This window comes from Propithecus coquereli, unplaced genomic scaffold (assembly GCF_000956105.1).
Source record: "Propithecus coquereli isolate 6110/MARCELLA unplaced genomic scaffold, Pcoq_1.0 Scaffold272, whole genome shotgun sequence".
NCBI classification, from domain to species: domain Eukaryota; kingdom Metazoa; phylum Chordata; class Mammalia; order Primates; family Indriidae; genus Propithecus; species Propithecus coquereli.
Window position 1 is genome coordinate 391,769 of NW_012148308.1, and position 21,027 is coordinate 412,795.

Here is a 21,027-nt window from a genome sequence, read left to right on the forward strand (position 1 = left end):
GTGGCGACCAGCTGCTCTCTCGGCCGCCCCTTTATTCCGGCTCCATCAGCGGCGGCGCGGCCTACGCGCGCTGCCAATCCCCGGCCTCGCGTAGCGGCGGCGGCCGGCTCGGGGGCGGGGGACGGGCAAGCGGCGGCCAGGACGGAGGAAGCGACGCGCGCGGCCAGGGTAGCGGGGCCGGGGCGAGGAGCGCCGGGAGGGCGGGCAGACGGACTGATGGCCTTGCAGAGACAGGCGGACGGGCGGGCGGCGCGAGGGCCAGGGAGGCGGGGCCGGGGGAGGAGCTGCAGCTCGGGCGGCGGCGAAGGCAGGGGCTGCGGGAGGAGCGGGCCGCGCGGAGCGAGGCCGCCCCCTGCCGGGGACCCCGCGGCCGGGCCAGGTCGGACACGCTGGGCGCTCGGGGCTTTCTCGAGTCGCAGGGCCGGGGCGCCTCGACTAACCTTGGGAGGGCGCTCTGCTCCCGATCACCTGCTCGGACCTAGGGAAGGGGGCTGCCGGGGCCCGCCCCCGGCCCGACTGCACCTAAGGGGAGGAGCCCCCGGATCCTCTGGTCTACTGGAATTGACCCGCCTCTAACTGCTCAGCTTGGTTCTAGGAGGAGGGGCCCCCAAGGCTCGGACTTTGGGCCAGTTTGAGGAGGGGGCTCCGGGACCTCTGATCTTGGAGCTCGGAGGGCAGGGATCCCTGCTGGGTCCAGTGCGCTGACCCGGGGACCATCGAGTCTGGGACGTGTGATCCTGAGTGGCTGCAGACAGAGCAGCAGAGAGGTGAGGGGACAGAGCGATCTGTGAAATGGGCACACGAAGGCTGTGGGTGGGAGGTGCTCCGGGAGGCTCCAGGTACCAGCACCCTACGAGCAGCGAGCATGCTGGCAGCGTGGACCCAGTGGGCTGAGTCTTTGCTACTGTCCTGCTCGGTCCCGCCCCTCTCGGCCCCGCCCGGCCCCGCCCCGAGGCGGTGCTAGCTCCGCCCCTGGGAGGGCACTTCCGGCGCAGCGGAACTCCGGGTGCCGGGTGAGGTTGCGGGCGGATCGGCTCTGCAGTCTCGGACAAGGACCCATGAGTGCGGCGCCCCTGGTGGGCTACAGTAGCAGCGGCTCCGAGGATGAATCCGAGGCTGGAGTGCAGACCAGGCCGGGGTCTGGGGACTGCCGTCGGTGAGGAGCGGGGAAGTCTCTCTCGGAAGGGCGCGGATTCGCACGAGACCCCTACCGGACCTGAGGATCGGGGGTGCGGGGCGGCTCCCGGGGAAGGAAAAGGGGGCGCAGGAGGAAAGGAGGATCCAGAGGACGCCCCTGGACAAAGCCCCAGAGTGCCCCCACCTGGCTAGGGCAAGGTTGGGAGTTAGGACACGGGTTCAGGTCCAGCCTCCAACGCTGGCCCACTCTTGCCTGGCACAGATCACTGTGCCATCTTAGGTCTGTTTCCTCGTTGGAACACAACTGCAATAATAATAATTGCTAAAGCGTATGGAGAGTTTTTCATTCATCCAGTATTCCTTGAGCATCCACGCCGCGCCAGGGTCGGGTCTGGAAACAGCAGTGAACAAAGCCATCGAAGTCTCTTAATTCTTGGAGCTTAGGTATTTAAATGCCAGATCTTATCTTTCCTGAGTGCATTACAAGCAGTATCTCAGTTGATCTCACAATAGCTCTATCAGGTAGAAATATACTTCACAAATGTGGAATCTGAGGCCCAGAAAGGAGACATGACTTGCCCAAGATCACAGAGCTAGAAAGTGCTACACCAGCTCAGGCCTGTCTAGCTAGGGAATGTGACCTCTGAACTACAAATGGCTGTCTGTCCAGTTGTTTCCCATGGGGACTATGTGCCCTGCTAAGGTCTGCCTCCCAGAGTTGTTGGAGACCCCACTGAGACAATACTGGGGAGACAGCTTTGTGACTATCTAGAAGCTGCTTCCAGCATCTGACAGGAAATACACACTCAGTCACAGTATATAGGGGGTTACAACTTTTGTTGTATGTACAAAGGTAGAGAATTCGAGGAGGATAAATGTGCTGGTTTTCTGTTTCTCTCGTAGTGGCCAGAGCCCCCTTCCCAGTCAGAGGTTTCCAGTACCTGACAGTGTACTGAACATGTTCCCGGGCACCGAGGAGGAGCCTGAAGATGACAGCACAAAACACGGGGGACGAGTGCGCACCTTCCCCCATGAGCGGGGCAACTGGGCCACCCACGTCTACATACCATGTGAGTAATGTGCAAAAGGCAAGTGGCCGAGACCAATAGGTGCCACCTGAGGGAGGAATCTGGTCCCAACTAGAAAGAAGAAACCAGGAACCTGTGACATTGGTGGTGGGAAAGATACTGACTCAGCAGGGAGAGAGCAAGTTTCAAGAATTGGGGATTTTTCTATACCCTTGGTTTCAGTTTGAACTCATTGCCTGAAATATTTTTTATTAACCCAGGTATACTGTTCTCCTAATGTTTTCCCTGCTCATGAGGAGGTGATCAAGGAGGTTCTGGGGCAGAGTGTTAAGGCCATCCCAGGGTGTAGCTAGCACATTATTTCTGAGAGGGCCCAGGCTGTGCTGGGTGTTCTGGGTTCAAGTCCCACCACATACCTGATGAGCGGGTGGCAAGCAGAAAATGCCCAGGCTTCAGAATCAGACCTCACACCTCTACCCACTACTCTGGGTGCCCTTTAGTAAGTTACTGGACTTCTCAGAGCCACAGCTTCCTCACCTCTGAAGTAGGGATAATAGTAATACCTATCTCCTAGATTTTTGTGAAGATTAAATGAGATAATCTATGTCAGGTTCTTAGCATAGTACACAGAATGAGTGACGACTCTTACTATTGTGTGTTAGATCAGGTAAACTCTTGGAACCTTCATTTCCCCATCTGTAGAAAAAGGATCAGAATCTCTACACTGCCTATTTACCAGGGCATTTGGGCAAATTGGGTAAGATGCTGGGTGTGAGAAGACTGTTAACGGTGCAGCTCTAATCACATGTTTGATAAAAAGCAAATAATATGTGAACATATAAGGGTGATCATTGGAGTGTTCCTTGTCTTTGCGAAAAATTGGAATCCTGCTAAATATCTATTAATAGGAGACTGATTAAAGAAATGCGGTGTTTCTCATTAGTGAATTCCTATGGAGCTGTCCTTATGAGTGTGACCTCTACTGAGAGAAAGGATGTCCAACATAGAGTGTTATATGTAGAAAGCTAGTTGCAGAACAGTTTGAATGGTACACTCTCATTTTTTTTAAACAAATAATATATATACATTAGTATATGCACTGACAAGAAGCTGGGGAAACAGGTGCCAACATGTTTATCTCTAGGGTAGTGGTCTTCAAAGTGGGATGTATGTCACTTAAATGTATGTCATTTAAAATGTATGTCATTTAAAACTTTTAAATGCCTTTCTTTTTGTCTCTTTTAAAATTTCTGTTTTCGAGAGTGCACATTTTATAACATGCATAATTTAACAGAGAAGCATGAATTTGTAATTTATAAATATATATTTATTGGATGTATGTGTGCAAACTTGCTTTACTAATGGGCTATATGATCACAATACTTTAGAGACCGCACTGCTCTAGGTGATGGGATTTCAGGGGCCCTAGCTTTTGCCTTTGCATATGTTTTAATTTTTTTTTGTTTTCATAAACTTCATTTTTTAAAGCAGCATTAGGTTCACAGCAAAACTGAGCAAAAGGTACACAGATTTCCTATATACCACTGGCCCTCACACATATGCAGCCTCATTACCAACATCCCCCACCAGAGTGGTACATTTGTTGCAACTGATGGGCCTGCATTGACATATCATCATCATCTGGAGTCCGTACTTTGCATTAAGGTTCACACTTGCTGCTGTACATGCTATGGGTTTGGACAAATTTAAAAAGACATATATCCACCATTATAGCATCATACAGAGAAGTTGCACTGCCCTAAATATCCTCCTGCGCTGCCCATCCCTCCCTTCTCCTTAACCCCTAGCAACCACTGATCTTTTTACCATTTCCATAGTTTTTCCTTTTCCAGAATGTCATGTATATTTGGAATCGTACAGAATGTAGCATTTTCGGATTGGTTTCTTTCCTTAGTAATATGCATTTAAGATTCCTCCATGTCTTACCATGGCTTGATAGCTCATTTATTTTTAGCACTAATAGTCATTGTCTGGATATACCACAGTTTATTTATCCATTCACCTACTAAAGAACACCTTAGTTGCTTCCAAATTTTGGCAATTACGAATAAAGCTGCTGTAGACATCTGTAGGCAGGTTTTTGTGTGGGTATGGTTTTCAACTCCTTTGAGTAAATACCAAGGAGTACGACTGCTGAACTATATGGTAACAGTATGTTTAGTTTCATAAGAAACTACCAAACTGTCTCTATCAGTTGATACAAACAGTGGCTGTATCATTTTGCATTCCCACCAGCAGTGAATGAGAGTTCCTGTTGCTCCGCATCCTCGTCAGCATTTGGTGTTGTCAGTTTTATGGAGTTTATTCATTCTACTAGGTGTGTAGTGGTATCTCCTTGTTTCTTAATTTGTATTTCCCTGATGACATATGATATGGAGCATCTTTTCATATGCTTTTTGCCATCTGTATATCTTCTTTGGTGAGGTTTCTGTTAAGGTCTTTGGCCCATTTTTAATTGAGTTGTTTGATTTCTTATTGTTGAGTTTTAAGTGTTCTTTGTAAATTTTGAATAACAATTCTTTATCAGGTATGTCTTTTGCAAATACAGTTTCTCCCAGTCCGTGGCTTGTCTTTTCATTCTCTTAACGACAGTGTCTTTCACAAAGCAGAAATTTTTACTTTTAATGAAGTCCAGCTAATCAATTCTTTCCTTCACGGATCATGCATTTGGTGTCATATCTAAAAAGTCATCACCAAACCCAAGGTCAAGTAGATTTTTCCCTTGTGTTATCTTCTACAAGTTTTATAGTTTCACGTTTTTCATTTAGGTCTGTGATTCATTTTGAGTTAATTTTTGTGAAGGGTGTAAGGTCTGTGTCTAGATTCATTTTTTTGCATATGGATGTCCAGTAGTTCCAGCACCATTTGTTGAAAAGACTGTCTTTTCCACATTGTATTGCCTTTGCTCCTTTGTCCAAGATCAGCTGACTATATTTATGTGGGTCTGTTTCTAGGCTCTCTTTTCTGTTCCGTTCATCTGTTTGTCTATTCTTTCACCAATACCACATTCTCTTGATTGTTGTAGCTTTATAAGTCTTGATGGGTAGACTGGGTCAGTCTTACAACTTTGTGCTTCTCCGTCAATATTGTATTGGCTATTATGGGTTTTTTGCCTTTCCTTATAAGTCTTAGAATCAGTTTGTTGGTATCACAGAATAACTTGCTGAGATTTTGATTGGGATTGCATTGACTCTATAGGTCAAGTTGAGAAGAACTGACATCTCGACAATATTGATTCTTCCTGTTCATGAACATGGAATATCTCTCCATTTATTTAGCAGTTCTTTGATTTCTTTCATCAGAGTTTTGTAATTTTCCTTATATAGATCTTGTACATATTTTGTTAGATTTATACCTAAGTATTTCAGTTTGGGGGGTGCTATGGTGTTATGTTTTAATTTCAAATTGTACTTTTTCATTGCTGGTATATAGGAAAGCAGTTGGCTTTTGATTTTTGTATTTTATTTTATTTATTTATTTAGACAGAGTCTCACTCTGTGGCCCCAGCTAGAGTGCAGTGGTGTCATCATAGCTCACTGCAACTTCAAACTTCTGGGCTCAAGGGATCCTCCTGCCTCAGACTCCCGAGTAGCTGGAAGTACAAGTGCATGCCACCATGCCTGACTAATTTTTTTCTGTTTTTGGTAGAGACGGGGTCTCACTTTTGCTCAAGCTAGTCTTGAATTCCTGACCTGAAGCAATCCTCCTGCCTTGGCCTCCCAGAGTGCTAGGATTATAGGTGTGAGCCACCACACCTGGCTGAGCAGTTGGTTTTTGTATATTAACTTTCTATCCTATAATCTTGCTATATCATTTGTTGTCAATTCTTTTAGATTTTCTGCACAATCATGTCATCTATGAACAAACACAGTCTTATTTCTTCCTTTCCAATCTGTGTGCCTTTTGTTTCCTTATCTTATTGCATTAGCTAGGACTTCCAGTGTGATGTTGAAAAGTAGTTCTAGGCACAGTGGCTCTCGCCTGTAATCCCAACTACTCAGGAGGCTAAGGCAGGAGGATTGCTTGAGGCCGGGAGTTCAAGACCAGCCTTGGTAACATAGCAAGATCCCTTGTCTTAAAAAAAATTTTTTTTGTTTAAATTAACTGGACCTAGTGGCATGGCTACTTGGGAGGCTGAGGTGGGAGGATCACTTGAGCCCAGGAGTTCGAGGCTGCAGTGAGCTATGATTGTTCCATTGCACTCCAGGACTGGGCAACCCATCTCTTAAAAACAAAAAAGAAAGAAAGAAAAGAAAAGCAGTGGTGAGAAGGGATATCTTTTCCTCATTCCTGATCTTAGTGGGAAAGCTTTGAGTTTCTCATTACGTATGACATTAGCTATAGGTTTTTGTAGACATTCTTTATCAAGTTGATAAAGTTCCCTTCTCAGTTTACTGAGAGTTTTTATCATGAATGGACATAGGATTTTTGTCAAATGTTCCTTCTGCATCTATTGATATGAGCATGTGATTTTTTCTTCTCTAGCCTATCGATATGACGGATTACATTGATTTCTGAACGTCGAGCCGGTCTTGCATACTTGAGATAAATCCCACTTAGTCATGGTGCATTATCCTTTTTATATATCATCGAATTCGATTTGCTAATATTTTGTCGAGGATCTTGCATCTATGGCCATGAAAGATATCAGTCTGTAGTTTTCTTATAGTATCTTTGTCTGATTTTGGTATGAGGATAATGCTGGCCTCATAAAATACATCAGGAAGTATTCTCTCTGCTTCTATCTTCTGAAAGAGATTGTAGAGAATTGGTTCCATTTCTTCCTTAACTGTTTCGTAGAATTCCCCAGTGAACCCATCTGGACCTGATCTTTTGGAAAGTAGTTAATTATTGATTTAATTTCTTTAATAGATACAGGCCTATTTAGATTGTCTATCTTTTGTGAATTTTGGCAGATTTTGTCTTTCAAAGTATTGTTCCAATTCATCTAGGTTATCAAGTTTGTGGATATATTATTCATATATTCCTTGATTGTCCTCTTAACGTTCGTGGGAATCTATAGTGATGTGCCTTCTTTTATTTCTGATGTTAGTAATTTGTGTTCTCTTTTTTTCTTAGTTAACCTGGCTAGAGGATTATCAATTTTATTGATTTTTTTTTCCCCAAAGAACAAGCTTTTGGTTTTGTTGATTTTTCTCTATTGATTTCCTGTTTTCAATTTTATTGATTTTTGCTCTAATTTTTATTATTATTTTTTTCTGCTGCTCACTTTGGATTAAATTTGCTGTTCTTTTTTTCTAATTTCCTTAGGTGGAAGTTTGGATGATTGATTTTAGATCTTCTGTTCTAATATATGCATTCAATGCTGTAAATAAAGCACCTCTTTTACTGCATCCCATGAGTTTTGATAAGTTGTGTTTTCATGGCATTTAGTTCAAAGTATTTGTAAATTTCTCTTGAGATTTCTCCTTTGATCCATGTGTTATTTAGAAGTGTGTTGTTTAATCGCTAAGCATTTGAGGATTTTCCAGTTATCTTTCTGTTGCTGATTTCTAGTTTAACTCCATTGTGGACTGAGATCGGACATTGTATGATTTCTAGTCTTTTAAATTTGTTAAGGGGTCCTGTTGCTTGCTGTATCTCTTCAAACTGTATTTTTCCCTTTTAGTATGTCCTATAATTTTTTCTTAATAGCGGGACATGCTGCACTCTAGAAAAGGAACTGCTATAAACAGGCCTACGGTGATGTGGGGGGTGAGGGGAGGCTTTCTGTGGTCCTGCGATCAGGTCTCAGTCTCCAGGTGAGTCTGTGCCTCTGACCGTGAACTTCCACGTGCTTCTCAGATTTTTTCTCTGTCTTAGGTGGGACAGGAAGGCTGGGGGGCTGCAGCTGGGTATTTCACTTCCTGCATGTCGGTTAGGGTCTAATAAAACACCAACAGGTTAGGCTCTGATTCAACATTTCTCCTATTTAAGGACACAAACTATTTTCTGTTAAGAAAAACAGAATGTTCCCGTGTACTTCAGAACGGTTCCTTTTGCTCTCCCCCTGCCAGAAACGCAAGGGAATTGTTCCCCAATATTCGGTATGATAACCTAGTAGAGGTCCGGAAGATAAACCTCACAGAAGTACAGGAGTTCCCCGGACTGGCTACCCCTGGAGTTTCTAACTCTCAGATTTGTACACGCCGAGTCTCCGGCAATGCGTCCGTTATAGTTCAAGTTTCCCCCCATGGCCCTGGTTCCTGCAGGTTATAGCTGTGGGTTTCCAGTCTGGTCTGGTAATCTGTGAGTCTCTGTATCTGCCTGTTGGTCTCCCTGATTTGGGGGGCAGCAGTTGACCCTGCGACCTCACTTCTCCTATAGAGCTAAGAATAGTTGCTTTTTCAGTATGTTGTTAGGACAAGGTGGCGACTTCCAAGCTTCTTACATGCTGGACCAGAAACCAAAAGTCCCCTGCATATTTCTTGTTTACTTGAATTCTTTGTAATGAGCATGTGTGACTTCTGTAACCAGAAATACATAGGAAAACATTATGGGAATACACAGACATAGGCTGCTCCCCAAAGGAATTTTTTCCCAAACCCAGTGTAATACGGGCCTCTCTCTGCCTTCTGGGCTTCTTCATTTGGCCATGACACCTTGGCCGAGAGACCAGCCCACCCGCTTCACTCTTCCCCTGCAGATGAAGCCAAGGAGGAGTTCCTGGATCTGCTTGACGTGCTGCTGCCCCACGCCCAGACGTACGTGCCCCGGCTGGTGAGGATGGAGGCCTTCCACCTCAGCCTGTCCCAAAGCGTGGTTCTGCGCCACCACTGGATCCTCCCCTTCGTGCAGGCTCTGAAAGAGCGCATGGCCTCCTTCCAGAGGTGAGCGCCTCCCTCTGCCTCTCAGCTCCTTCCCCTCCAAGGCTCCTCCTCCTTTCCTGAGCTGCTGTGGCCAGGTAGGTGTGGGGTGTGTGTTACCCCAGCAAGCAGTCCAAACCTCAAGGGTAGAACACAGAACATCTCCTGGGGCTGCCTGCTGTCCATCTCATCCTTTGTGACCTTGGGCACGCCATGCGAGCTCTTGACACCTCCAATTCCTTATCTGGCACACAGGAAAAACCAGCTATTTTTCTGCATGCTCTCACTCGGTATTTCCACCACTTCTGTGACTAGATGTGGGGGGGGTTTTCTGACACCAACCAATTCTCCAACTCTCCAGACACCAACTGGGTATCCTACGATTTAACTCAATTCAGACACTAACAACCCAGAGTTGGGAAGACTTAGTAGGTTAAAGGCTCAGTTCCACAAGGCTGCCCTCCACTTCAGATGCCAGCTGCAGTGTCGGGTCCCCAGCTTGCCCACAGCCTCTGTCCGATTTTGCTACAAATCAGAGGTTCTTGTGACTCCCTCCTCACGTTCAGTCACTTGCTAGAACAGCTCACAGAACTCAGGCAAACCATTCACTTATTAGATTACCTGCAAGTTCCGAGCTTCCAAGCCAGGACTGTGGCTTCTCCCCGAATTGCCCCACAGCCTTTTCCCGGGTCTCTCCTCACTGGAGGCATCACACAGATGTTGAGCGATTGAGCAGGAATGAGGGAACCCAGAGCAGAGAGTCCTCTGATCCTCTGAATGGTGGTGCTAGAAGGAGCCTAAGAAGCCCTCCAGATGGTAGTTTCCTGACTCTGCTTTTATCAGCAGAACCTATCTTCAACCTTGCACAGAAGCCTCAAGTGTAGATGTGCAAGACAGATAAAAACAGCTTCTAGCCAAAGCCACACCCACACAGCCCAGGAGGCCTGGAATTCTGTAGAATGTCTCTGCCCAATTGGAAAACTGCCCATTTAGTTGAATCCCCTTCTGAGGTCCAGAGGAGGAAAGAATTTATCCCAATCCAGTCAATTAGCCAGAGAATCCGACTAAAACTCATTTTTCAACCTAGTCCAGCCCTCCTCCTTTTTTCAGTTGTCACTCTCAAACTTACTGAGCCATATGTGTGTTACCAGGACTGTCTTGACCACAGGTACCAGAAACCCAACCCAAAGTGGCTTAAACCAAAGGACAATTTATTTATAGGCTGGTGTCGCTGAAAGGTTCAGCGGCTGCACGGGCTTCAGCATGAGTCGATCAAGGTGACCAGAAGATGTCAGATGGCACCTGACTCTCACCATCTCAGCTCTGTCTCCCTGTGGTGGCTTCATTCTCACAGTGACAAAGGAGGCCACCGGCATCTCCAGGCTGATGGTCTACCAGCCTGGAAAGACAGCCCTCTTTTCTGATTGGCTTCAGCAGAAGTCACGGGAATGACAGATTGGTCTGACTCAGCTTACGTGCCCTCCCTTTGTGAGTGAAGAGTTAACAAACCCTTTCCCCTTCTACATGAGAGCGCTTCCCTTATCCTGCTGAAGCTCTGAGCCCTAGATGAAGGTGTCAGCTGTGTTACTTTTGTGAAAATGACAGGCTGGTGCCCGGCATCTGGACTGGGAAGCCTGAGTGAACGAGGCCCCTGGTGGGAAGCCACGGCTTTGGGCTTCCCCGAATGCAGTGGTTCTTTCACTGGGCAAGTACCTCGCTGGGACCTCTAGAGACTTTGCCCAAGGGCCATCACTAGAGTTCCCAGTGGGGTGTATATGTTGCTGTTCCCTTGCTCACTGGGGGACCAGAGACCGGCACCTGGGCCATTGCACTGGCTCCCTCTGAGGAGGTGGATCTGATGTTGCCCTGCTGGCACACAGCGTTTCCTGCCCCATGTCCTCAGGGAAGCCAGGCCAGGTGTGGTCTCTTCAAGTCTGATTGTCTGGTTGAGCCTAAGATGACCAAGAGTGGGCAGTGCACCCCCCATTCTATTGCTGCGACTGAGGAAGTGCCATGCTCCGAATGGCCAGGCCTGGGTCGGGTGCCCGTCCGCCTCTGGCATAGGTTGGAGAGCAGCCCTCCAACACAAGGGTAACAGGAGAAGGGGTGTTGGCTGGACACAAACATCCAGGGTCCACTCCAGGATTTTTAGTAAACACTTTGCAGAACTCTTTCAAAAATCTGCACTTACCCAAACTCCTGGTGGTTCTATCATCCCTTACGATTTCCCAAAAATTGATGTACTAGAAGGAGCCTAAGAAGCTCCTGTCCTTGGAAAAGTTGTAAGACTCTACCCAGCATGCTGGTGTATCACACTCCCTCAGATTGGGGTGAGACCCTTGGCCTGGGGGAGTAAAATGATCTTTACCTGTGATGGGACTTGCCAGGTTGGCCCAGGAGTAGCGGGAAGTCAGTCTGTCCCTCTGAGATCTCTAGTGTCCCACAGAACACAGCCAGAACCAGCCAAAGTCAAAGCACTTAACCTCGCTGAACCTCACTGGTCCCTGTTACTGATCTGAGGGCTGGGTGGGTGGGGTTTCTGTCTTGATTTCACACCAACAGAGACCCACTTCCCCTCACTAAAGGGTCATAGGTGAGAGCAGGGACTTTGAAATCAAGTAGACTGAGGTTCAGATCCTGGTGCACTGAACTCACCTTCACCAAGCTTCAGTTTCCGTGTCTGTAAAATGGGCATAGTTCTAGTGCCTGCCTTACAGAGGATTCCACAGGCTGATGTGCACAAAGCTTTCAGCTCAGCCCCTCACACCCAGGAAGTGTTCCCATTATTGCTTAGACTAAATTGGAGTTGTCTTTTTTTAACCTTGCAAGAACCAAATTGGCCCTGCCCTTTCGTTATGACAGAGGGGTTCGTTTGTCATCTGTGGCAAATGTATCTTGCTCTTGCTCTGTAAACCTATCTTGCACTTCCTCGATAAACTTTGTTTCATGCTTAAACAAAAAAATTGGCCCTTATCACCTACCTAATGAATAAGACTCAGTTCCCATCAGTAAAGATGGTCTCAAATTGTTCACTGGAATGAATGGCTATTAGCAAAGTGAAATTTTTGCTAGTATCTGCATGAAGCCGCTATGTGTCACTTGGACTGGGTTCAGTCTACCTCCTATATAATGGGGTGTCAATGTTAAGTGTAAAATGAAAATAAAATAAATATAGTTAACTATATTTTCAAAGGGTTATTTTTAACAAACTTTTTTTTTTTGCTTTTTTTTCTTATTCTTCTTCCTGAAATATTGTCTTTCTTCTTCTAAATTTCAGATTCTTCTTTACTGCCAACCGGGTAAAGATTTATACCAATCAAGAGAAAACCAGGTGGGTTCCCTCCCCACCCCCAGTCACTGCCTGAAGGAGATTCTTTGGTGCAAAGATCGAGAGGGTGCTTTGCTTCTGGACTTGTTTGTCCCCAGCTTTTTGTTTGTTTTTAACCAACTCTATGACTACGAAGATGGAAGTTCCCAAATCTGAACCTTTCATTAAGAAAAATAACTAGGGAAGGAGGGAGGGGAGGTGCAGAAGTTGAGAAACCCATCTTGGTTTAGTGAAAAAAGCCTGTGAAAGTCAGAAAACCTGTTCCTGTCCAGCTCCGTCCCCAGTTGCAACTTTGGCCTGTACCTTCACCTCTGCGACCTGCCGTTTCCACAGCGACACACGCCCCACCTTGATTCATCCATCACTGGGCAGCTGTGAGGTGCAAATGAGCCCAGAGGGGGCTTTGAAAAGTTAAAAGTACTAAAGTGTTAGATGAACATAAGAAGAAATTGTTATTATCAAGACTTCAAAGCGAGCCTCCCTGTCTGATCCACTTCCCTTCTGAAAGGAGGGCTCGTTCGCTCGTTCGTTCCATGCTGCACAAGTTTGTTAGCACCCACGTGGGCCGGCACTTGCCGTGTGCTAACGATTCAGCGGTGAAAAGGCAGACACAGCTCCGGCTGCAGGAGAGACAGACAAGAAGCATGTAGATGAGAATGTTAATAACTCTAGTGTGATACGATCAATAATCAGGAGCAGGTGGCAAAGGAGGGTGCCAGGAAAGTGGCCAGGGAGATGGCATTTGATGGTGACCCGAGGATGAGAAGGAGCCAGTCTTGGGAAGAGCTTTGCCGCAAGAGCTTCAGGCAGAGGACACAGCAGGCAAAGTGATTCCGAGGCATGTTTGAGGGGGCCAGTGAGGTGGAACCGGGTAGGGGGGCACCCGGGAGAGTGGCAGGAGGCGAGTTGGGCAGGGTTAGCTCATGCAGGGCCTTCACGGTCAAGTAAGGAGTTTGGATTTTCAGTGTAATGGAAGCCGTTGGAGGGATCGGAACAGAGGAGAGGCATGATCTGATTTGTGTTTGTAAATGTCGGTGTGGCTAGACTGTGTCTGTGTCTATGACCACAGAGCCTGAAGAAAAGATACAAGGCAGCAAGGCTGGATGCAGAGAAACCAGAGAGGAGGCAGGTATCATCCAGGGCAGGGACCAGTGCGTAGCCTGGCTTAGGGTGATGGCAGTGGGAGAGCCAAGAAGTGGCACATTTGAGATGCACTGCAGGCAGAATCAGTTGGAATCACCAGTGGGTTGGGTTTGTGTGAAGTAAGGGGAAGAGTTAAAGTTGATTGTTGGGTTTGGGGTTTGAACAACTGGCCCCATTTTCTGTGATAGGAACACGGGTGGGATGAAAATCAAAAGTTCTGCTTTGCACCTGTTTGTTTGTGGCTGTTAGGTGTTGCTGCCTATTACACCCCCAGGTGGAAATGTCACATATGCAATTGGGTTTCCCGGAGGGGGCCAGCTAGAGGTAGAAATGTGCGTGTCATTGGCCTGTGTGGCAACGTGGGCCTGGGCGAGCTCGGCCGCTGGAGAGTGCAGATGGCGAAGACCAGAGGGCTGAGGAATGAGCTCTGCAGCCTTCTGGGCTGGGAGGCTGGAGAGACGAGAGGGTGGCAGGGGAGACTGAACCAGGGAGCCAGAGGTAAGATCAGACCAGGACTGCGTAGTGTGTGGTGTCTCGGAAGCCAAGGGAGAAAAGGTTTCTGGGAGGGAAGAGTCAAGTGCGTCAGACATTGCTCAGTGGTTAATATGCAGCTAGAGAAGTGTCTGTCGGATTAGGTAACGTGCAGATGATTGGCAGCTTTGACAGGAGCACTTCCAGCAAAGCAGGTTGAAGATGGGAGGTGACAAAGTCGGGATGGCAGAGGCAAACAAATCATCTTTTGAGAAGTTTTACTGAGAACAAAGTGGGGGCTGGCTGAAGATAGGGGCTCGGGGAGGTTTTTAAAGATGAGAGAGAGCATGTCTCAGTGCTCACGGGGCGGGGCGTAGCAGAAGCAGAAAGCAAAGTCCTTGAGAAGAGGCATCGGTTTCAACAGGAGCAATGACAGAACAGAGACACAGAAACTTCTGGGTTCGTAGACTTGGCAGTGGCAGGGAAGAAGGAGAGACGTGTGGGTTGGAACTGGGGAAGGAAGGCTTAAGGACAGAGGAGGACTGAGTGGGGTGGCTCGTGGGCAGGAAAGCGAGCTTACGAGGAGATGGGGTGGGGCTCACGGCCCAGGCCTCTAGCGCAGCTCAGATGTTTGTGTTCGCAGAGGCTGCGTCTCATGCCCGTGTTGTCGCCACTTCTTCCTCTCCCCAGGACCTTTGTTGGGCTAGAGGTCACCTCAGGGCATGCCCAGTTCCTGGACCTGGTTTCAGAGGTGGACAGAGTCATGGAGGAGTTCAGCCTTACCACTTTCTACCAGGTAACGGACAGGGCCGCTGCTTCCCCATCGGCCCATCTGTAACTGGGATAAAACCATCCTTAAAGCAGCCCTCATGAGAGGCGAAGCGAAGAGCCTTCAGCACTTTCCTGTGTGGGGTGTCCCCAGTGCCAGCCTTCAAAGGACACACGCCCCTGGGAGGTGAGGGCTCTGAGGTGTGGTCAGATGCAGCCCACCTAACGTCCAACATTTCTTAGAAATCTTGTGTTCTATCTTACATGTGCTTGAGACTTGTACCTTCTACCCCATAACGTATCCATGTTTGTTTTTATGTTTTTAAGAAGTAGTTGTCAGCCGGGCACAGTGGCTCATGCCTGTAATCCTAGCACTCTGGGAGGCCGAGGCAGGTGAATCACTTGAGCTCAGGAGTTAGACCAGCCTGAGCAAGAGTGAGACCCCGTCTCTACTAAAAATAGAAAGAAATTAGCCAGACAACTAAAAACGTGCGTAGAAAAAATTAGCCAGGCATGGTGGTGCATGCCTGTAGTCCCAGCTACTCGGGAGGCTGAGGCAGTAGGATCGCTTGAGCCCAGGAATCTGAGGTTGCTGTGAGCTAGGATGACGCCACGGTACTCTAGCCCGGGCAAGAGAGCGAGACTCTATCTCAAAAAAAAAAAGTAGTTGTCAAAAAAATAGATGCTCCAGGAGGAGGGATTGTAGCTTCCCACGCCTTCCTGCATCTTGCCCAGTGCCCTCCAAAGGTACCTGGACTCTAAGTTGACTATCAAGGTTTGAAAGGGCCATTAGTTTTATTTGATATATTTTTTAAAACCATGTTAAGGTATGTAAATATGAATTTGAATGGACGTAACTATTGTTTCTTCAAAATTGTAGACATTTTGGGTTTTGTTCATTTCATCTGAAAAATATGGCATCTACTAGAAAGTCCTAGACCAGAAAATAGAATAAGAGCCTGGATTTTCTTCCATGTCCCCAGATTTAAAGATTCTCTCTATGATAATTTTAAGGAAAGCCTGTGAGAACAGGACTGTCTTAGCTCAGCTGCCATAGCAGAATACCATAGACTGGGTGGCCTAGACAACAGCAATCTAGTTTTGCACAGTTCTGCTGGCTGGAAGTCCAAGATCAAAGTGACGGCATGGCTAGTTTCTGGCGAGGGCTCATAGACAGCAGCCTTCTAGCTGTGTCCTCACATGGTGGTGGAAGAGAGAGACAGACAGAGATTGGAGTGCACAGGTTCTCTGGTTTTCTCATAAGGGCACTAATCCCATCATAAGGACCCCACCCTCACAACTTCATCTAACCCTAATTATCTCCCAAAGGCCCCATCCCAGAATACTATCACATTAGGGGTTAGTTAGGGCTTCATGAATTTGGGGGAACCCCAAATTCTGTAGCGAAGACCAACCCTAGACTGTTTTGTCTGTCGGTGGAGGGTGTTGGGATCAACACTGAGGGTCTAGTCTCCCACACGGCCGGCCAGCGATCCAGCAGGGATACCACAACAGCTCTGTCACAGACCTCCTCCGATGGCAGGGCAGCCAAGGGACTGCCTACCTCCCTGCTTTTCCTCTCCAGGACCCTTCGTTCCACATCAGCCTGGCCTGGTGTGTGGGTGACGCACGTCTCCAGCTGGAAGGGCAGTGCCTGCGGCAACTACAGGTGAATGCCCAGGGTGGGAACAGAGGGCGCTGAACTCCAGAAATGATGGGATGGATGTTGGGAGGGGGAGGATTAGGCATCCAAACTCGAATTCCTGGGAAGCAAATGACATGGCCGGAGACCCTAACACCTTTACCTTGCTACTCAAGCTGTGGTCCCTGGGCCGGCAGCATCTGCAGCTCCTGGGAGCTTATTAGCAATGCAGACTCTTTGGTCCACTCCAGACCAAAGAAATCAGAACTGCATTTTCACAAGATCTCTAGGGATTTATGTGCACGTTAAAATTTGAGAAGCGCTGTCCTAGAACCCTGATCTGCAGGCTGCAGGCTTCCCCTGAAGTCCTTGCCTCCCACCCAGAGGTCAAAGGGTGGGGTCTGGCAGATACTGGAAATGAGTGAAATGTGCTAGGTATAAGGAACATCCAGCCCTCAGAGCCTATCATATTTTGATAAGTCGGTGCCATGTTTCACTTTCCCATCTGTGTCCTTGGAGGAGAACAGTGTACTGTATCCGCCACCAGTAGGGGAGCCAGCAGGGAGTTTGCCCATTCAGGAACGTGGGCCTAGTATTGCTAACACTTCTGTTTTTCGAGAGAAGCCGGAAATACGGATTTTTATATGTAATCTCCCGATTTTCAAATGTTGGCAAACTAATTCGGATTTTTAAAAAACAAGTAAGCCAAACAAAACATGTGCAGGCTGGATACAGCCCATGGACTGTCATCAAGAAGCCACTCGCTCTTGGCCTGATGATGCTAGAGGTGGCAAAGAGCTCTGGTTTCTGGCCCCAGCAGACCTGGGTCCGGCTCCTGCTTTTACCGGTTTCTGTAACCCAGGGCTCTGAGCATCCGTGTCCTCATCTGTAAAGTTGAAATGACAGGACAGGTGTCACAAGATTACAGAAGTGATGAGATGAGATAACTAATGCAGAGCCTGGAGCCTGCATAGCCCTTGGGTCCTTCCGCCTCTGCAGGAGTTGGGCAGGCTGGTTTTGTTTGCAGTGCCCTGTGGGTCCGAGATTTTCTTTAACGTGCCTCTCCTCTCCCGGCTGCTGGTTTAAGGAAATGGTGGATGAGTTTGAAGATGCTGAGATGCTGCTGCGTGTGCACACTGAGCATGTCCGCTGCAAGTCTGGGAACAAGTTCTTCTCCATGCCTTTGAAGTGAGCACCAGAGGCCCCTCTGCAGGCCAGGCAGAGGTGGAGCAGCAGACTAGAACCACCTGGGATGCTTCCAGCCTCCTGCTAGGAGGCCCCAGCCCTGCCTTCAGCCTGGCAGGAGGTGTAGCCACTCCTCATCCTCCCTGGGGGCTCCTTCTCTCTCTCTCCTGGCCCTTCTGGGTTGCAGGTTGAGAGCTGCTGTGTTGTGGTCATTCCCACAAATTGCCAGTAGAGGGCAGCCTGGGCATCTTAATTCTTGCTCTATCGTGTTTATGCAAAAAAACCACAAAAAAACGTACTGGGGTCACTGGTGAGCCCACCCACACTCAGCCAGAATCCCCACTGTAGTCCCTCTTAACAAACAGCCCCTCCTCGCCCTCCCCGACTCCTCCCACTTCACAGTTTGTATTTTGATGCCATTGGCCTCATCATGCCCTGGCTCATCCCTGGTCAAGCCAGGACATAGGGTGCTTCAGTGGGTCTGTCACCCTCCTTCCTTGAAGCGTGTAGCTTTTATTTACTTACTTTTAATCTCACCCTCCTCCTGTGCCAGCAGAGGCCATTTCAGGGCCAAGGCACAGGGTGCTAATTTGTGGTTCAGCACCAGTTTTCCCCATTCCTTCCTCCCACTCGCCCCCAGCCAGGTGCCTGGGGAGACTTGAGCAGATGTTTCATTTTGGCCAGGCCGGTGGCCGAAAGCCAGGCCTCCAACGCACAGTGACCTCTGGCTTCCCGCTTCCCGGTCAGTTTTCCCAAAGAGGCAGAGAGGGGCCCTCCCCCAGCCAAAGTTCTCCTCCTGTTGCCTCCTCCCACCTGCTGTGGCCTGCGGGCTTTCTGAGGGGGACCATGGAGGCGGGGCCAGGGGATGTACAGGATTTTTATTTTTTGATCAAGCCCTCTTCAGGGCGAAGGACCCATCCTCTCCAGTTGTCATCTGGATTGCTGGTTATGGATGAAGAAATCTTTTTATGTTATAGTTTTAAATTATATTCAACAAATAAAAATTGCATTTTTTATGTTGGATCTTGTTTTGGACTGCTTGTATTCAACACAGTGGAAAATAACTTTCCTCTTCCCCCACTCTCTGTGGCTGTGCTTCACAGTTTAGGAGGACTCTTAGGAATCTCTGCTCTGACCTCTCAGGTGGCCTCGAGGGGCATTAATGATGCCTTGGCAAAATGAGGGCGGGGTTACCTGGCCTGCCAGGCCTGCACCCAGAGGTCACACACACCGCATCTAGCCCAGGGCTTGGCACGTGGCAGGGGGTCGCCACCCCATTCCTCGCCAGTGTAAGCATGACATTTAGACCTTATACTGCTATGCCACTTACTAAGGGCTTCCCGGGACCTTCTCTTCTATTCCTCCCAATAACCCTGCTGAAAATTAAACAGGGTAGGAATGAAGATTCCGCTTTGATGGAAGAACAGGTCACGTCACTTCTTGGGGTCGTGTGAGAAATCAGAAGTAAGAGCCTGACTCAGCCCTAGCCTCAAGTCCAGCTCCAGGGTAGCCCTGGCACACTGCCTCCTGGTCAGGCCTGGTCTCTGGGCAGGTGGGCTCACGGGGGCCTGTCGCTCTGGCTCCCGTGATGCCCCCTTCAACACTGCCTTTCCTGGACCAGGCTCCCAGTCACTGCACTGGAACACCCAGGAAATCACATCCTGTGTCTTGTTCCCCCACCCTCACCGCATCCATCTGCTCACTCGGACTGGTCGGTACGTCGGTTCTCCTGGAGAGGGAGAGGAAGCCAGGCATGCTTTCTGGCTTGCAAGCAACATGGCAGCTCTGGCTGTGCAGCCTGCACTTAACCGACACCTGCTCCGTGCCAGGCCCTGACCTGGGCACTTGGGTCAGTCGGGCTGGGTCTGGTCCTCTGGATGCTCACAATAGGGGAGCAGGAAGGGTGCACAGAGAAGACTCCCCATCCCAGCTTCACGCTTCCCAAAATTTGGGCACTGGCTCTTCTTGGGGGGGAGGGGGTGGCACGAGGGAGAGCCTCCATTAACAAGGCCAGGAAGACAGGACTAGGCCATTCCCCTGGGGGAGGATGTGGCTCAGGGAGTCCGTCTGTGCTGAGGATGGAATTAGAGTGCGGCAACTTTGAGAAATGGGCCAAGATCAATAACGCTTCAGTTGGAGAATGGAAGGTGGCAATGGAGGAAGTAGGAGATTCGCGGAGGGGGAGGGGGAGGCAGGCTGGGCCCGAGGAGGCCAGGCAGCCAGGCTTGGCGGGCACCCAGACACTGAGTGCGCCTCTGGAGCACAGCGGTCCAGCGAGCGCTCCCGCTGACAGTGCAGAAGCAGCTGGGGCTCTTCCATAAGAGGAGATGTGCTCTGAGAAAGCCGGGAGACAACTCCAGAGACAGAGGGAAGACTGGAGCAGGCTGGGGTCCCCCCCAGGCAGGCTGGCGTGCAAAGAAATGCTCTTGATGGGGATTTTATCACACCAGGGAGAGTACAAAATCAACACATCTGGCCTCAGTGTCCTCAGATGTTCCCTGCAGGGCAGGGAAATGATCATCTCACAGCCAATTTGGCCGATTTCCACCTGGCACTCTCCAGCCTCTCCAGACCACCCCAGCTTTGTTTCTAAGGGAGAGGGAAATTACCTTGGCTTGCTTGTTTATTCTTCCCTTGTCTTGGCACCAACAGTCCCAAGGCCTGCCTCACCTTTGATGGTGTGTCTGGTGCACCGCCTGAGGGGCCCCTGGAGGGGCAGCTGGGGGAGGGGGTGTCCCCGGCCTAGCTCCAGCCCACAGCAACTTTCCTTCACGGAACAAGAGACCTCGCTACTACCTGAATCAGAAAGCTCCTTTTGCAAATGAGGAAACAAACCGAAAGAGGCAATAACTTGCTCCAGGCCGCCCTGTAAATAATTTGTGCTGGGGCAGGAACCCAGTGACCTGGCTTCTAATCCAGAGCTTTGTGTACAACCCCTCCCACCACAACGGAATCTCAAAATGAAACTGCTCTGAAACGCCATGTCTGGTTTTTAACTCGAAAGACTCCAAGAAAAAAATCTGGGGTGAGGGGGCAGGGGGAGGGTTGTCGGGATATAGATGAAACAATATTGGGAAAATGTGGATAATGGTAAAAGCTCGTTGGGAGTCCACACAGCTCAGTCCCACTGGTCCCCTCAGCCCTTGGGTACTGGCCAGACCTGGTAGGGACTCCGTCAACTTGCGACAGGTGGATGCACAAACCCACCTTGGAGCCCCGAAGTACCTGCAGCAGCCAGAACCAGTAACTGGGAGCCACAAGATCTGGTCACAGGGGATGTCATTTTCTTAAGGCAGATTGACCCAAGAGAGGAATCTCCAGAGAAAAAACAATCACCAGGCCTGTCCCACCACAGGCCTCTTAAGACGGTTGCTCAGGGTTCCTGGGCTCCTCTCCTTACTAGGCATCCACATAAACACAAACTTTTTTCAAAATTAGCAGATCGGGAATAGACATTGTGAAAGAATGCAGTGCGACAACCCTGCTGTCCGTTTCTGA

The 21,027-nt window shown here is 48.9% G+C and overlaps 1 protein-coding gene across 1 annotated transcript; it reads left to right on the plus strand.

The window, feature by feature from the left end:
- The first annotated feature begins 960 nt into the window (after window positions 1-960).
- Window positions 961-18,425, plus strand: USB1 (U6 snRNA biogenesis 1). Its single transcript, XM_012647867.1, has 7 exons — window positions 961-1,156; window positions 2,041-2,207; window positions 8,833-9,016; window positions 12,270-12,323; window positions 14,625-14,730; window positions 16,288-16,371; window positions 17,432-18,425. The coding sequence occupies exons 1-7, from the start codon at window positions 1,059-1,061 to the stop codon at window positions 17,534-17,536; spliced, it is 798 nt and encodes a 265-aa protein (XP_012503321.1). The 5' UTR covers window positions 961-1,058; the 3' UTR covers window positions 17,537-18,425.
- Window positions 18,426-21,027: the final 2,602 nt, after the last annotated feature.

What these genes read in the sequence shown, in the direction of transcription:
- USB1 (XM_012647867.1), top strand. Translation starts at nt 1,059, where the DNA reads ATGAGTGCGGCGCCCCTGGTGGGCTACAGTAGCAGCGGCTCCGAGGAT. An exon ending in CACCCACGTCTACATACCAT is followed by an intron (nt 2,208 to 8,832) that starts GTGAGTAATGTG and finishes CTTCCCCTGCAG; the next exon opens with ATGAAGCCAAGGAGGAGTTC. An exon ending in CGCATGGCCTCCTTCCAGAG is followed by an intron (nt 9,017 to 12,269) that starts GTGAGCGCCTCC and finishes TCTAAATTTCAG; the next exon opens with ATTCTTCTTTACTGCCAACC.